Below are 11,913 nucleotides of genomic sequence, written 5' to 3'. Positions count from 1 at the left end.
TGATAAGCTTGGACCTAAATCTGATGAATGCTACTTCATTGGTTGTCCTAAAGAAACCAAAGGTTATTATTTTTACTACCCCACCGAGAACAAAGTGTTTTTTGCTCATAGTGGTGTTTTTCTTGAGAGAGAATTTCTTTCTAAGAAGAACAGTGGGAGTACAACACAACTCAAAGAAGTTTGAGAAACACAGGAGATGATTTCATCATCTTAGGAAGATGATCAATTAGATTTATGAAGTGTCGTAGAATCTACATCTGTAGAAGCTGGAGTGCGTAGGTCCGAAAGGACATGTCACGAACCTGATAGATATGAGTTTTGGGTGGCGGATCATCATGATCTATTGATAATAGAAAATGATGAACCTACGTCCTTTGAGGAAGCTATGATGGGCCCTGACTCAAATATATTGCTTGAAGCAAGCATCTCGGAGTTGGAATCTTTGTTTTAATGAGGCAATCAAAGAGTTTGATTTCATTAGAGATAAAGAAGAATCTTGCATTTACAAGAAGACTAGTGGGAGCGCAGTTTTCCTTGGTGTTGTATGTAGATGACATACTTTGAGGTTTTTTCCTAATGAAAGACATGGAAAAAGCTATATATATCCTTGGAATAAGAATCTATAGAGATAGATTAAATAAGACTATTGGATTATGTTAAGATACTTATATCGATAAGGTCTTACATAGATTCAAGATGCATGATTCCAAGAAAGGCTTTTTGCCAATGTCTCACGGCATAACTCTTAGCAAGACTCAGTGTCCTTCGACACAGGATGAGCGAGAGCGCATGAGTAAAATCCCATATGCTTCTGCTAAAGGATCTATCATGTATGCCATGATTTGTACTCGTCCAGATGTTGCATGTGCTTTGAACATGACGAGTCGATACCAATCTGATCCAGGTGAAAGTCACTGGACAACAGTCAACAATATTCTCAAGTATTTGAGAAATACTAAGAATAAATTCTTGATCTATGGAGGAATTTATGAGCTTGTTGTAAGTGGTTACAGCGATGCCAATTTTTTAAAATGACAAAGGTGATTTTCAATCACGAGTTGGTTTCATCTTTTGTCTTAATGGAGAGTGGAGGGTTGGAAGAGTTCCAAGCAAAGCACCATAGTATAGTCTCAATGGATGCAAATGTTGTTGATCCATTGACCAAGCCTCTTCCATGGCCTAAGTATGAGAGTCATACTGTAGCCATGGGTATTAAGTATCTTAAGATGTGATCTTGATTTTAGTGGGAGACTTTATGTGTATGATATGATGTTCATATTGACATACATTTGATTATGTATTCAAACAAATGAAATTGTTTCAGATTTATTTGATTATTGGATAATTAAATAAATGTCCCAAAATAATTTATATCATTCTTATAGATCATCAAGTGTGTGACTTGATCATGAAACTCTATAAGTGAAAGATGCTATAAATTATTGAGGTCCCTAGTCAAGGTTGTTAACTTGGGACATTAGGTGATTGATGACTAAGTTTCATGGAGTCATTCAATATGTGATATTGAAGTCAATCACATAGATATGTGTTGGAGAACACAGTATCGGACTGACCCGCTATGAGAACTCTGCAAGATTGTTATATGAGTGTCATAAGAGTTTCTCATTACGACTATAGAGTATAGTCCTTAGACCTGAGTTCGTCATGAGTTTTTACTTGTAGATTAGTTCACTTTGACCTTGTCAAACGTCAGCCGTAACTGGTGATTATAAAGGCATTGATTAGGTGTTCTATGAAGTTTGTAAGGAACAGGGATGGAACAAGATGGGATTTGTCCCTCCTATATAACGGGAGATAAATATCTCTGGGCCTATCGAAGATTTGATACTGAGAAATGCATGGTCGTGCTCAAACGAGGTGAATGTCAGTCGTTTGTTTATCAATATAAATCAGAGTTCGATAAACATGATCCAGCTTAATAAGGATGACACTAGTTCTTGCCTTATGCTGAGATCGAGATATAAAGACAAAGGGATTATGAGAATGGATGATTCCAGTACAAGTGGGAGATTGTTGGGAATGTCCTGAAATCTATTGTACTAACTCTAGTAGAAGTCGTAACGTCGAGGTTCGACTATCATATAATATTAGGTGGTTGTAATGTTTTGCTAGAAACCGCTAATGATCTATGAATTAAGAATTCATTGTTAATATTATATGATCCTATAGGATCACACACCTAAGCAAACTGAATAATAAATATGTTGGAAGATATAATATATATATGATAGATATATTATATGTTAATGTATATATATTTTATTTGGACATGAATTATCTTAATGTGATTAAGATTATAATTATATTAAGATTATAATTATAATGGGCCAAGTTGAGATTATTAATATAATGACACGGTCCATTAGTAAACCTAAATGAATTAGGTCATGTGCCTTTTATTTATATATAGCCTTGCTTAATGAAGCAAAGATATATACATATATACTTGGCCGCACACACAATAACATCTGTGTGAGACAAGTGAACGTGTGCGTGGTGAGGTAGCATGAGCAACGGGGGCACGTGCCCCCATCTACTTTTGAAATTTCTTAACAATAAGCTTGATATTTGTACAAGTGCCCCCGATCTTAAAAAAAAATATGTATAGTGTAAAATTGTATGTGCCCCCAGCTAGTTGTGATCCTAGATCCGCCCCCGGTGAGGTGTAGTAAAGAAGAAAATAGTTTCTTCTTAGCCAAGTAACTAAAGAGATCCAACATAGACGAAGGTGTTCGGCGAGTTTCGAGATATGATCTCAACGGTACTAGCATCCCATTTTAATTCAGTTTGTGTGCGTGTGGATACCGGTAGAGGCACGACGTTTGGAGTGCTAAGAAACTTCGGTTTGTCTTATTCATTTTTCCGCTATAAAACTTTCAGGTATATTTGAAACCCACTGATCTAGATTTATTTCAGTATTTAACATGAGATTCTAGGCATATGAATTCATAGGTTGATTTATAAATTATTATAATCCAGTATGAATTCCAACAACTGGCCATTAAAGTTTCCAGAGATCCTCAATCAGTAAATTACAATCTGAGGAAATAATCATCTAATTATAATGCAAGTCTCTCAAACTTTAAATAGACCACACACCACAGTAACGTGCGAAGTTCTGCAAGTAGTTGATTCTCTGAGCTACTAGTGAAAGCTTCTCTCGCATGCAAGAACACATCTCCTAAATGACCTTGCAGTATCCAAATACCACCACTCATCAAGTTCTTGTTTCTCCAAAAACCATGAACATAGCATATGGGACTACCTGGAGGCGGAGGAGGAGAAGAACAATGTAATGGTGAGACTCGACTAAAGTCAGCTTCATTAACGTACAAGTTGGTAGAGGGATCGGCTCCTATCATCAGGTATTCATAAATGCAAAAGTCTTTGTGTATTATTATTTTCTACGAGGAACTTTGTATTCTTATTTGATATTTAATAATTTCTTCCTACTTGATCTATAGTTGAAACTTCTATAGTTTATTCATCTGTTAAATTGTTTGAAACCTGTTACGTTGTTACACTTGGCAATTTACATTTTTGCAGATTCGTTTACATTTGAACAATGAAGTCAATGTGTTTCACATCTTTTAAGAGATTTGTTAATCAAATCCGTACAAGATTTGTTAATTAAACATTTTGAGAAAAAGCACAACTAAGTACACTGTTGAGGCTACGACACGACAGACGTATACGCTACAACTCGAAAACAAGACGCGAATGTACAGAGCAGGAGGTTCTGATGAAGAACCACACAAGAGAAGTAGAATACATGGTTTGGTTTTTAATCAGCACAAAGAGACGCCATAAGACTTCTTGGTGAGCACCAAACGGCAAGATCAAACAATGACTCCTCTTCTTCATGTTCGACTCTACATATGTTTTCTGCGACTTCGCAGAGATTTGAGACATCCTTGACGATCGCTTCTTGTGCTTCTGCCTACAAAAGTCCATCAACAACAACATAATTCATCAAATATACAAAACACGTACATAACCATTTCAAGACAATCTAATTTCTAATCAAATGGGTAAAACAAAAAAAAAAAAACCTAATTACCATAGAAAGAAGCTCGTCGAGCATAGACGCCGCCGTCTTTGGAGCATCTTCTTCTCCGCCATGCTCTGAATCTCGAGACGACGTCGTTTCGCTGGCGTTTAACCTCTCTTCCCGCTCCTCCGCTTGAAATCGAGCAGCCTTCTCTTGCATAGCACTAAAGCTGTTCGACAAAATGTCCCACCGCTCCATCTCACTCTGGTACTTTCTTTTGAGCTTCACCAGTATCCTCGTCTTCCGCATCCTTCGATTTCTCTCCTCCACCGCCGGATCCAACTCCGGTTCCACAGGTTTGGATGCTTCTCCGGAGTCGGAGATACGGCTTCGCTTCACTCGCTTGAAAACGAAGCCTTCCTCGTTGCGAAGCTCCCAATCTTCGAATCCGTTCATCGCAGTGGTTTTCAACGGAGTTGCTGGGACGACCCGCCGCAAAATACACCGGATGGAGCGGGGGGAGCGATTTGAATTTGAGCTCGAATTTAAAATTGGATTTGATTCAGAAGATCCGCAAATAGAAAGATTTGACAGCTCAGTTGAGATATCATCAAGTAAGTTTGGGCCTTTTGGTAAAACATATAAGGCCCACTATGATGTTCGACTAAATATACATGGCCTCTATGATAAAGTCTATTAAATTGGTTCTGAAGATGTGGTTGATTGTATTTCAAATGATGTAAGTTTGATAATTATATATGAGTTTTAAGATAAATATATCATATTATATATGCAATTTCTTTTGTTTCAAGAGATAAATATATCATTTTTTTTTCTGTGGTTTATTATTTTGACCAAATATTTTGTGATTATCTTGAGAGTATGCATCATCATCGACTCAATGTGAGCTGTCATGACTTTGGCTTCTACCCATCGTTGGTCTGAATTGATACAGTGAAATCGAATCTTTTGAAGATATTGTTCTATGTATAAGATAGTGACTTTCTGTTATAAACGAGCATAAATAAGATAAAGTAAACTAGTCGACTAGAATTATACAAGAGCATCTCCAAAAAACACTCAATAACTTCAAATATGATGTTTTTTATTCTCAAAAAAAAAACTTCAAAACTTCAGTGAAACTCTATATTTGAAATTTCATATTTTTATTTACATTTTAGTCCCTAATTACACATCACATTTATTATTCTTAAATATTTTCTCGTTTATCGTATTAATCCTAAAAAAATTCATATCTCATAAAAATTTCAATTTTTTTATAAATTTAAGTTTTACATAAAATTAAATAAAACTTTAAAATAAGATTTAAAATATTTAAAACTAGATTTATACAGCAACAATACAAAAGAAACTTAACAAAAAATCTTTTCAAAAATTACATACTATTACACAAATTTAAATATTACAATACTAGTAGTCATGTAAATTTGACCGAGAACCTTCAAAATATTGTCCAAACAAATTTTGTGTAACCGAAGATGGTTGTTGTTTTGATGTCTATTACATACGATTCTTTTTTATTCAGATCGAATATATTCACTTAATTTTAAATTTAATTGATAGAAGTTAAGATTTTAGCAATATTTATTTTCCTCTTTAACTTTTTTGTTCAGATCTAATGTGTTTCAAGTTTAAGATCACATGATTTTAACAATTTTTAGTTTGTGATCTACAAATTAAAAATAAATAAAGCCATTTTTATTTCGAAATACACTAGTTGATCATATATGCATTACAAAAATAGTTTTATGGAATAATATGGTATTTTTCTTGAAGTTTAATATTAATTATGTTATTTCTATTTAAAATTTGTATTTTATTATAACGTTTTGTTAGTTAATACTGTTGTGATATTTTTATATATGTGTTTGGTTATTTACAAAACTTTTATGAATTTAAATTAATTATGAAAAATAGAAGGACCATAAGATAAAATACAAATAGTTTTAAAATTAAGTTTGAAGTTTTACTTTTGGAGAAAAACACTTTTAAATTTTAAATATAGAGTTTTGGAAACTTCATAATATAGTGTTTTTTTAGAGATGCTCTAAATAAACCCTAAGCCGACCGCTCTTTCTTACAGTTTAGTATACTCACAAAAGGTGTGTCCGGTTTGACTTTATTAGGGATAAAAAATCATCGAAAATTTAAACAAACTTTAGAAAATTTCTATTCTCATTCTATATTTTACTCTAAAATATAATAGAAAATGAAGTAATGAACAAAAAAAAATATTACTCTATAAATGGAGTAATGCTTTTGTTTTTTTGTTCATTACTCCATTTTCCATTCCGTTATAGAATAAAATTTGAAATGGTGATGTAGATGCCCTAAAATAATATACAAAGAGTTATGGTTAATCCACTTTATCACTAATTAATTTTGAGTTAAAATTTCCATGATAAATCCAAATCTAACATGTTATTATATCTCAAATCTTAAACATTCTAAACTCCTGATTAATATAACTTTTTCTGTCGGATATATATAACTGTAGTATCAAACAAAATTGAAAATGGTGGGAAAGTTTTTTTAATCACAGACCTTTTTATAGGTGGAAAGTATAACTCTTAGAAGATAACTAATTAATCAGTCACACCTAAAATCTTACACTAGTCAACGCCGGTTCTAGACATTAGCGGGATGAAATATTAGCATTGACTTTCAATATAAAGAAAATTATTATACGTAAGCATTTGGTTTTCAAGTTATCGAACTTTCTTTTGTTAAGATTAATTTTAAAATGTTTACGGCCGCTCCGATGCTAGCTAATGAGACACCAATTATCTGTATGTTGTTATTTATAAAGTTCCCCCATAATTTAGTGGCAAATTATGACACTATTTCGAAACATTTTGCTAAGAGACACGAGATACCTAATATCACCATTAACCCATGCACGGTTTTATAGGTAGGTTTTTGAATTTTTTTTGTTTGATAAAAAAATTTAATTAAAAGAAAAATAATTGCGGGTCGCCACGTGTCGGTAGGATTTGCGAACAGTCTATAAACTACCCAAGATTCGCCTTTAGAGAGAGGAGGAAAGACCGTTCTTAAAAAGTGAGTAGGACCTACTGACTTTTTAATTATTTTTTTGTTAAAATTCATAACTAAGAACCAGGGTTAATGGTGCTTTTAGGTTAACGGTGCTCTAAGAGGCGAGGAAAGCAAAAAATCACGCGCAATATTTGATTAATCTGGAACGTGAACTGTAACGACACTGACTTCTGTCCAAAGTGGTCAGGATTGGTACAATCAAATTTAGCCAAGTGTTCAGATTTTTTTTATAGTAACAACGACCTTTATGATTATAAAACATTTAAAAGAATAGTATTAAAACTGGGGAAAAACTTCATGTTGGACAGTTGGAAAGAGCAACAGATCAGAAAACTACTCACATGCAGACAAAATTTGAGCAGAACAATAGTTTTTTTTTAACCTTTCCAGCTGTTCCAAGAGTCTCCGCTAGTTGAACCCCGTCCTGTAGACTCCCTGTTTTGCTCATCCCCGAAGAGATTATGGCAGGGTATCTCGAATCCATGAAAAGACCAGATTAGTCTTCAAAAGTGTGATGCGGTCCACGTATGAATTCTGACTCCAGATATTCAAATAGATAGTAAAATAGGTTAATATCCGCTCAGTAAAAAAATAAAGTGTAGTAGAATGCCATCAAATCTGGATTGCTTGGCAGTCCCAATGTTTTTCTACCATCAAACCACCATTTTATGGTTATTGTTCAAATAAAAACAAAGTCTAACTACTCCAATATAAACGTGTGGTTTTGGTGGTTGGAACGTAGGGTTTCAGTGTGTATGAACTCGCAAAAGTTTCTGAGGATATATAATAATTGAGCTGTGTGTAAACTAGTTTGTATGATTTAATCATGCAATATTTATCATCAATGTAAATAACAAAGAACTAACAACTCTGCCACTAGCTAACTTCTACTATTATATTTTTCTCAACGTTAAATATTAATGCGTATATACAACAACTAGCATTGCTTATAGATTAAAAAGTCCACTTATTCAAACACTAATTCTTATTAATACCAACCGCAATAATCATGGCTGGGGAATTTAGAAGGGCACGAACATCGTTTCTACCACGTTATATTCTCATCCAACATGAAAATGTCACTAAAGAATTCTGTAATCAGTTTTTCTCTTCGTCTTATTATCTGTTTTATTTAAGCTTATCCATATTATCATCTTGAACTTTACCAAACCCGGTAAGATTCTTGGTTTGTTATCTTCCTCACGGTTGAGCACTAGTATCGAGAGGCTGAAGCATTACGGGTAGGCCGTATTGCGGATAGAGGTTGAATTTATCGACCGGGGTGTGCTTATATTCAGGGGAGAGGCTAATCCGGAACCGTTGAAGGATCATAGTGAGCACGGTCTTGGTTTCCATCATGGCAAAGTTTTGGGCAATGCAAGTTCTTGGTCCGACTGAGAACGGAAGAAGTGCGTTTGGGTGATTGGCGGCTTTAGAAACACCGTTTTCAAACCGCAGAGGATTGAATTGTTTGGCGTCTTCTCCCCATACGGCCTTGTCGGTGTGCATCTTCAGGGATTGGATGATTATGCTCGTGCCCTTGGGGATATCCAAATGTCCTATCTTCATATCTTTTGTTGCTTCTCGGACCAGTTTAATCACGGGTCCGTACAGACGAAGCGACTCCATCAACACCAGGTTCATCTGCAAGATAAAAAAAAAGGGTTTTCTTCAGCATTAGAGACGGTCTCACATATTGAAAGTTAGAAAAAAATCCTAAATAAATATTCTTTCCGTTTCAAAAATAATGTTTAGAAATTTTACACATTAAAAATATATACAAAATTATGATTATCAATGTATTATTTTTGTAATTACTCACAATAACATATAATCATTAGAATTTCAATAAACACAATTATGTTTTTTGAAGTTTACAATTTACTATTAATTAATGCATTAAAAATTTAGAAACATGTATCTTTTTGAAAAAAAAAATTTCTTTAAACATGAATCTTTTCGAAACAAAAATATATGTTAGAATCAAAAGTTTTTTTAAGAAAACAATACATATATATATACACACGTCAGTCCATTTATTACCAGCTAATTTTATATTAGAAATCCATATAATTTAATAACAAGAAACCCTGTTTTTATTTGCTAAACTGCAAGAAAAAAAAACTTATGAAAATGGAACACAGTAATTACCAGTTTAAGTTTGGTGAAGGTGTCTGAATCTGGGATGGTATCTTTACCCCATTCATTGAAAACCTCTTCTCTGAGTTTCTCTTGCCAATCTTGGTGCAAGCTCAGCAACAACATAGTCCATGTCAATAGAATCGCACTATTTCCTTGACCTGAGAAATATATAGCCTTGCATTCCTCTATAATCTCATCCATCCTCATCATTTTCGCAGGCTCCTCAGATGTTGCAGCTTTCAACATGATCCCTAGAAGATCGTCTCCATAGTTATTAGAACTTGATTTTAGCCTTGCATCTATCATTCTTTTGATTGAGTCCTTCACTTTCTTATCAAGCTTCCATAGTTGAAGGTTGGTTGGTGTAGGAAGGTATCTTGTGAAACAAGAAACAAAAAAGAAGATTATATAAGTTTTCTGTCTGAACATTAGTTGACTATATATATATTGTACTTACTGTGTTCCTGAGATGAAGACGCTTGTGAGAGAAGCAACAAAATATTCCTCAAGCTCTGACTGTGATCTAAACAACTCAATCCCTTCCTCATAACTGCTTCCAAACGCAGTGGTCGCAATAATATCAGAGATCAATCTATGAAAGTCTTTGTTAATCTCCATCCTCAGCACCACTTCTTCACCATTCTTCTGTATTCTCCACTCCTCCAGCATTCTCAAGGTGCAATTCACCATCTCTTTTGTCATGACCTAACAATTATTAGCAATTAATTAATCAATTAGTTACACATTTTTCAAACAGGGCTGAATATACCTAAAGCGAGAAAATAATGCAGAAAGGGATAAATAAACGCAATAAAATAAATGATTTAACGTGTTTCACCAAATTTCGTTATATCTATGGACTATGGGTAAAAAAGTAGTGAATAGGAATTGTAAAAAACCTTTAGTCGGTCCATTGAGAAAGCAGGGTTCAAGATTCGTCTATGGCGAACCCAGTCATCACCTTCTATGAAAGAAAGTCCTTTACCAAAAAGCATGAGGACCTCTGGTCTTGTCTTTGCTATAACAGCGAAACCTAACTTGCTCGACAAAATCTGTTTCCCTAGTTCAAGATCTGAGATGAATAGAGTCGGTTTTGTTCCATTCCAATACAGAAATGTTTCTCCTAATATATACCATTAAAGGGGAATTTACATGTATTAAGCAATGCTCATAAGGACTATAAACAAAACAGGTTTTGATAAAACGCACCGTATTGAGACATCCATTGGTGATAATGAGGAAACACACGAGGGAAGATATCGTTGGAGTTGGGATCAAGAACCCAACCCTTAGCTTCTTTCTTCATCTTCTTTATCTCCTTGAGGTTTCCGTATATGAATCTGTATTTTGGGCCTGAGATTCCTTGTTTCTTGAATCTTCTTGTTATCATCCATGGCCGCAAAAGAAAGATCCAACAAGCTTCCCATATCTTGGGAACAACAAAGGGCAGAAGAACGAGTGCTAAGAGGTTGATTGTGCTCTGAAATTCCATTGAAAGAAACAAAAGGAGTTTGTACTTGTATTTCTGATTTGAAGGGGCACATCTTGTTATTGTTTAAATAGAAATGTAAGTAAAATAATATTTGGAGGAAACACATTATTTTCGTAGGATTCATTTTATTTTATACTTCATATATATTAAGGCTTGAATCTCTCAAATGACCTTAAAATATATATCTTTTGCCAAAAAACATACAAAGAGTAAAATGACCAAGAAAGATTTCATAAAAATGCAAAAGAGTTTTATACCCTTATTTATAGATATATCAATATGAATAAATAATATTTTTTCTTATTTTTGAAGAAAAATTTTACAATTTGAACCTTTCATTTTTCAAATTTTGTTTTTCAAAAATTTATTATTTTCCTTCTTTTTTTTTCTGAAGTTTTATTTTGAAATCCAATATTTTTTTAAACTATTTCAAAATTATGATTTTAATTTTTAAATATTATTTTGTACAATTAAACGTTACGTTTTATATTTGTTAACCCTAAGAATATACATGTCTTTTACCTATTTAATAAAACTTAGGTTGTTTTGACATTTGTGTATTATATTTATGATTAAAAAAATCAATGTTATCGTAGAGAAATTTTCTATATTAAATACCATAGCCCAATCGGGAGCTTGTGGCCTGGTGGTAATTAAAGAGCTCACAGCTGTGAGTTCCGCCACCTAGATTTGATTTCCGGCCACCGTCGATTAAAATAGAGTGAAAAGGCGTCTCTTCTGGATGCCTTCGGCGGGCCCTGGCTTAGCTCCGGTGGATGGTATTAAGCACAAGTCGGGTCTTTTCCGACACTACAAGAAAACAACAAGGATTCTGAGGGAAAAAATTATCGGAATTTCGTCGGAATATCGTTATTCCGACGACATACCGACGAAACAAGTCGTCGGAAATAATTCCTCGGAATTTCTTCTTTCCTCGGAAATTCCTCGGAATTTTCCGACAGAATTATGAAGAAATAAACTTCCGAGGAAATTCCGAGGATCACTAGTTTGTCGGAAAGGTCCTCGGAATATACCGAGGGAGAACTTCGTCGGGATACTTCCTCGGACGTTCATCGATCGATGCGTTTTTAGGCATATATACATCGATCGATAGGAATATTCCGAGGAATGTGTCCCTCGGTATATTCCGAGGAATGTGTCCCTCGGTATATTCCGAGGGATCTGTCCC

At 34.1% G+C, this 11,913-nt stretch overlaps 2 protein-coding genes across 3 annotated transcripts; both read right to left on the bottom strand.

The window, feature by feature from the left end:
• Positions 1-3,587: 3,587 nt before the first annotated feature.
• LOC106303865 lies at positions 3,588-4,719 on the bottom strand. The gene is made up of 2 exons (XM_013740210.1): positions 4,082-4,719; positions 3,588-3,961 (listed from the first exon to the last, which is right to left on the bottom strand). The coding sequence occupies exons 1-2, from the start codon at positions 4,466-4,468 to the stop codon at positions 3,806-3,808; spliced, it is 543 nt and encodes a 180-aa protein (XP_013595664.1). The 5' UTR covers positions 4,469-4,719; the 3' UTR covers positions 3,588-3,805.
• Positions 4,720-8,057: 3,338 nt separating this feature from the next.
• On the bottom strand, positions 8,058-10,823 carry LOC106305600 (cytochrome P450 734A1-like). 2 transcript variants are annotated; one of them, XM_013741954.1, is made up of 5 exons: positions 10,442-10,823; positions 10,132-10,355; positions 9,690-9,937; positions 9,242-9,608; positions 8,058-8,734 (listed from the first exon to the last, which is right to left on the bottom strand). In XM_013741954.1, exons 1-5 carry the CDS (start codon positions 10,722-10,724, stop codon positions 8,291-8,293), a joined length of 1,566 nt encoding a protein of 521 aa, XP_013597408.1. In that variant the 5' UTR covers positions 10,725-10,823; the 3' UTR covers positions 8,058-8,290. The 2 variants fall into 2 exon arrangements, with proteins under 2 accessions (XP_013597408.1, XP_013597409.1); XM_013741955.1 differs by having other exon boundaries at positions 10,132-10,304; positions 10,442-10,796.
• Between the last annotated feature and the right edge of the window lie 1,090 nt (positions 10,824-11,913).

This window comes from Brassica oleracea, chromosome C7 (genome assembly GCF_000695525.1).
Source record: "Brassica oleracea var. oleracea cultivar TO1000 chromosome C7, BOL, whole genome shotgun sequence".
Taxonomy (NCBI): domain Eukaryota; kingdom Viridiplantae; phylum Streptophyta; class Magnoliopsida; order Brassicales; family Brassicaceae; genus Brassica; species Brassica oleracea.
Note: the sequence above shows the minus strand (reverse complement) of the source record. Positions and strands in the feature narration are given on the sequence as shown.